We start from the raw sequence: 6,000 nt of genomic DNA, 5'->3' as shown, positions 1-6,000 counted from the left end.
AGTCTGAAAAAAATTAGTGAAGGACTCTTCCAGAAAGGCACAACATTGACTCAAGAAACTGTTCCTAACACAACTACTAGCAATAGGTCTGTAGGACGACACTTTCTTGATACAATTCCGGCAACTGAAAACAGCAGCACATCTAGCATGTAACACTGGCCATCCATCCATCCATCCATATATCTCTCTCTCTCTCTCTCTCTCTCTCTCTCTCTCTCTCTCTCTCTCTCTCTCTCACTCACACACACTCATGTAAAATCAGGTTTTAAAAACTAATTATTTTTGACTTTGATAATCAAAATCATTAACACAGTGATAAGCTTTCAATTTTATTTTAACAAAAGTTTTTGGATGGTGTGATGATGGTAATATAATAATGATCACAATGATTATTTTTCTTTACAAAACAAACACAAATATTACTACTTGAAACATTAAAATAAAACATTTCTTTCACAATGGGAGGTATTATGAAGCTTTAAATAAGAAGTTGTATAATTACACAGGATTTATGTAGCAAGGTAAATGGAAATTAAAAATCCTGTGCTATAAAAAACTCTTTCACAAAGTCTGGAAACAAAACTGCGAACAAGCTTTTAATTACACTTAACTGTTGTTGAACACAGTTATAAAAATTTTCACAGTGACATTGTGTTGTGGCACAGATTTTAAACTAATGTCATTGATTTAAAATAATATTCTTTTAGGCTTCTAAAATAACTGCATTTTTTCTCAACTTGATCTTCGAACATTCCTAAAACAGGGAACAACGTTGAGTCCAAAAGTCCTTCGAAAGCACCTATTCCTTAATATCTTTGATTCTGACAAAGATAATTGTATTGGCACTTCCTCTTACGTATGTGTATTTCAAAGGAATACACTACACAATGTAACGCATCAGAGCATTTGCATATGCCATTGGTTTCAAGTTGGGATGAGGCTGGAAAAAATGAAATGAAAAAATAAAACAGAAAGTATTCACTACATCTCTCAAATTTATTATGGTTTTCATTTAACATCTAAATCTTAAGTTTGCATAATGGTAACAATGACTGCTTTGTCACAGAAGCTTCACAGTGCGATCTTTTACACTTTTAAGCCAACTAAATGGTTAGCTATTACTTACCTTCAGATGGTGTCATTTCAAGCATTTAAAATGGAAAAAAATATTCCTAACTGTCAGAACTGTTAGTTCATTCATCGGGGGGGAAACAGGAACAGATTCTAGAAGGTTACGAAGGACCTGACCACAAACTTCTACCACCACAGAAAGCATAGATCGCTACTCACCACTTACAGGAAGTAGCGTCACAGACAGGCACAATGAAACAGAATTCTAGAAATATTTCAGGTTTCAGACGAAGATGTTCTGCAGAAGTAGTAAACCCATGCAAATTCACCCAAGAATTACATCTCAGCACCTGGAGACAGTGCCCATGAATGTGAGATTCGTGCTTGGGTGAATGTGTGCGAGTTTTCTATTTCTGAAGAATGACTGTCTGGAAGCATTCTTTTCCATTGGCATGTCTGCGACACACACCACCTCTATGAGTTGAGTAGCAAACTGTTCTTTCCATGTTGTTATTTCATGCTGGACTTTCCATTTATACACGTTCCCCCTTCCTACTTTTTGCCTTTTCCCTGTCTCTTCTTTTCAGCCTGCCCCTTACGCATTAATTGCACTATTCATTCTACTTCCCATTTCTCTTCCTCTCACTCAATCTGCTGGCAAGGTGCTTATCTGTGTACTATCTTTTACCTCCTCCTCTCTCCAATGTCTCCTGCATCATCTTTGTCTCCCTTGTATCACATTACATTGATCCTCTTCTTTTTGTAATCTTAGTCAAAAGCTGCTTCCCAACATTCAAAAACCTATACCTTATAGGTATAGTATGATGATCTCATTGTTATTGTGGAAGGGGTAAATCAAAATTTTTTTTGGGTACACAACTGTTGAAACCTTAAATCCAAGTTGCTAAGAAATGTGAGTACGGAATATCTTACTAACATCTGAACCAAGGTTATTAACAACCGCACAGGCTTTGCAGTATGTAAAGAACTTTACTTCTTTCTAACCAAAGTGGAGATTATATATATATATATAAAATAACTCATGTTTAAATAACTTTGCGTAATCTCAGTTTGTCTTTTCATGTTTTTCCTTTGTTTTCTGTCATCATCATCATCATCATTTTTTGTTCTCTCAGGGGCACTTTATCAATATATGTTATGTAGAACACTGCTTAAATTAAATTTTAGCCTATAAAAAAAGTCAAATTCTTCTTATTCTATTCAACATAGACCAGAATTGCAGTGAATCAGCATGCTTCACCACTTCATTGTAATTCCATTTGAATAAAGACTGCATATACTAGAAAATGCGTAGACTAACAGCAAGCAGAGGCCGAATGACCCAAAAGTTTTTCTATGTAAGAAAGATTTGCATAGCAATGAAGAAATAATTATGCAACTGATAAATATCAATACAACGATTTTCACTGTTCTGTAATCTTTATTGCATTTTTACCAACATATTGCGTGTAAATTTAAGTACACTTTTCTAAAAGCTTTCAACTGTTTTATATCTTATCTGGGCAAGCTATTTCCAGTTTACATTTAATGACTGCCTGTGAATGAAACCAAACAAGATATCCAGTATGCCCCAGTTGGCTTATAAGAACAAAAATGAGTCAAAATATGTATTGCTTTTTTTTTTTCAGCAACTTCCTTAATACCACTGAAATTTTGTAACACCAACTGCTTGGTACACACTTCATCGCTCAACAATACGTTTACAAATACATTAGGATGTCTGTCCATTACATTATTTGTACTATGCAGAAATCATTATTAGGGCACACAGTTATATTTTTTCCTCAGCTGCATAAGTACAACTACTGAGCAACATAAATATCAAATGTACTTCGTTTTATGTAACTATTTAGAGCAACTACAAGGGTTGGACCATGCAAGAACAAACATTTCCGAAACTGTTTCCAATTCATTTATATGAAGTATGCTCAACAACTTTATCAGCCTGACGAAGAAACACAAAATAATTTTAAAACCTTTTTACAGAATAGCTGATGCTGAGTGAATTTTTAAATAGACCAAACAGCTAAGGTCATCAGTACCCTATTTACACTCCAGGACAGAGGCAGTGTACCCAGTCCATCTGTGTGTAGAGCAAATTCAGTGCGCAGATGTGAGAAAGTGCTCTAAATTTTGGCATAGTGTGTATCTGAGGTGGAACATTGGAACTAGCCCAGTATTCAACTAGTAGGATGCAGGAAACTGCCTAAAAACCACATTCAGGCTGGATGGCACACGGACCCCTTGTTGTCAATCCAATGGGCAGATTCGATCTGAGGTCGATTAACCTCTCCGTCCCGGAAGCAGTCGCAGTTGCATTAACACATGCATGGCCACCCAGGAAAGTAACACAATTGCCTAGCAAATCATTACATTTAACTCAATGCTTCCTACTTTTCAATGCCCTTTGTGAAATAAAATTTGTCATCTTCAGCAAAAGAAGTATTTGTTTTACCTACAACTTTGAACCATTAAATGTGAAAATTGTTCTCTGGTCTGTTTCTCTACATTTTGCAACAACAAGTAATTGCCAGGATCTAATTACACTGAATATGGAAGATCTGGAAGCATTTCAAGAGAAAAAGAAAGATGCTGATGCAGTTTTTCAGGAACAATAAAGGAATGTTACTGTGACAAAGGAGAACACTTCTCTGCAAATGAAACTTTGGACTGAACAGCAACCTTCAATTTGCCAGCACAACAGTTCCTGCCAATCCCAGAGACTCTGTCGAGTTTGTGACAGTCACGGCTGTGGATTTCTGGACCTGCGTTATATGGTGCAGTGCTTTAGGGCTCCCCACAGTAGATAAGGGGTGCAATACTCAAAGGAAGCAGCTACTCAGGTAGCAAAGTACTTGTGGAGCACATACAGGGCCTTTTTAGGCTGACCGATAGTTTGAGGTAGTCTGATGAATACTCAACAATCGACATGCAAAGAGCAAAATCAGATCGCATTCAGAGTGAAGACACTTTGACTGTCTAAATATAGCTGGTACACTGTCAAAGTATTTGTACAAAAGTTTCCCAACATACTGCTCTCCATGAAATTTGTTGCATTCAAATTATTCTTGGCACCAAGATCTGATTGAAACACTAAGTACTAAGCTCTGAAATCTTTAGTGAGTCATGAAATCTATATCAGAAAGCCATATTATACACCAGAGGAGGGAGTGTGTGTACTGCAATGGACAAAAATATTGTCTCTAATGAGGTCAATTCCGAGGGTGACTGAAGTTACCTGGATGCAAATAACAGATTTAGGTGAAAGTGAGTTAATTACCGCATGTTTTTCCTTGGCATCTAATTCTGCTGTGTTTTAAAACCAATCAAACGAAGTCTATCCTCAGTAATGGAAATATCATATATACAGAACATGTAATATTAGTTGGAGGCGACTTTAATCTACCGAGTATGGACTGGAATGTCTATGGATTCACTGCAGAAGTTACAAATAGGGGGTCCTGTGAAGTACTTTTAAATACGTTTTCCAAAAACTGTCTTGAGCATACCACAATGGAAATACCTTAGACCTTGCAACTATAAAGAGGCCTGACCTTATCGCAGTGTCTATAGAGACGGATTAGTGATCATGATGATATAGTGACTATGGTTACTAAAGTTAATAAATCAATCATGAAGGCTAGGAGATTATTTTTGTTTGAAAGAGTAGATAAGCAGTTGCTTGCATCCCACTTAAACAGTGGACGGACATCAGTGTAAATTGCACTCTGGAAAAGTATGTGACAAGTAAGTGGATTAAGGACACAAAAGTCCACCATCGCTTAAAATAAAAAATCGAAAAATGCTGATGAATCAAAGACTGTTGCACTCTCGGTGCAAACGAGAACATGCAAATGATGACAGGCAAACATTAGTAGAGATTAATGCACATGTAAAAAGATCGATGCGCAAAGCACACAACATCCACTGTCGTATCTTAGCAAAGCATCTAGCTGAGAACCCAAGAAAATTCTGGTCCTTCATATAATCCCTAAATGGGTTGGAGGCTACCATCCAGTCACTCATTGACCAATCTGGTGTGGCAATACAATATAACAAAATGTAAGCTGAAGTTTTAAATTTCACATTTAAAAAATTGTTCACACAGGAAAATCATACAAACATACCATTGTTTGATCATTGCACAGACTCCTTCATGTAGGGCATAATAATAGGCATTACTGGCATAAAGAAGCAACTGAAAGAGCTGAAAACATAAGTCTCCAGGTCCAGATAGAAACCCAGTTCAGTAAAAAAAAAAAAGTACTCTATGGCACTGGTCCCTTACTTAGCTTACATTTATCAAGAATATCATACCCAGTGCTAAGTCACAAGTGACTCCTGTATTTAAAAAGGGTAAAAGATCTGACAGAGCAAAATTGCAGACCAATATGCATAACACTGGTTTGCTGCAGAAGACGGAATATAACGAAGTCCTTAAGAAGTAAAAGCTTGACCACAGATCAGCATGGTTTTAGAAAGCATTGGTTGTGTGAAACTCAGCTTGCCCTTTTTTCACAATCCCCTGCGAACAATGGATGAAGGCCAACAGGCGGTGCCTATATTTCTGAATTTCTGAAAAGTGTTAGACATGGTGCTGCATTAGGTACGAGCATACGGAATACATTCCCAGATATGTGAGCGGCTCAAAGACTTCTTCAGTAAAAACAGTATTTCTAATAGGTGTGATGATTAAAAAAAAGTCATGTGACTAGGGCCTCCCGTAGGGTAGACCGTTCGTCGGGTGCAAGTCTTTCGATTTGACGCCACTTCGGCGACTTTCACGTCGATGAGGATGAAATGATGATGATTAGGACAACACAACACCCAGTCCCTGAGCGGAGAAAATCGCTGACACAGCCGGGAATCGAACCCGGGACCTTCGGACTGACATTCTGTCGCACTGAC

At 37.3% G+C, this 6,000-nt stretch overlaps 1 protein-coding gene across 1 annotated transcript in view; it reads right to left on the bottom strand.

The window, feature by feature from the left end:
* Window positions 1–316: 316 nt before the first annotated feature.
* The window catches only part of LOC124613059 (serine/threonine-protein phosphatase 5), a 103,614-nt gene continuing 97,930 nt past the window's right edge, over window positions 317–6,000 (bottom strand). Inside the window, exon 11 of the mRNA XM_047141642.1 lies at window positions 317–940. Coding sequence (XP_046997598.1) covers window positions 881–940 — 60 coding nt within the window. The 3' untranslated portion in view covers window positions 317–880. The remainder of the gene's footprint in view (window positions 941–6,000) is intronic.

Source organism: Schistocerca americana, chromosome 4, assembly GCF_021461395.2.
Source record: "Schistocerca americana isolate TAMUIC-IGC-003095 chromosome 4, iqSchAmer2.1, whole genome shotgun sequence".
Classification (NCBI taxonomy): Eukaryota; Metazoa; Arthropoda; class Insecta; order Orthoptera; family Acrididae; genus Schistocerca; species Schistocerca americana.
Note: the sequence above shows the minus strand (reverse complement) of the source record. Positions and strands in the feature narration are given on the sequence as shown.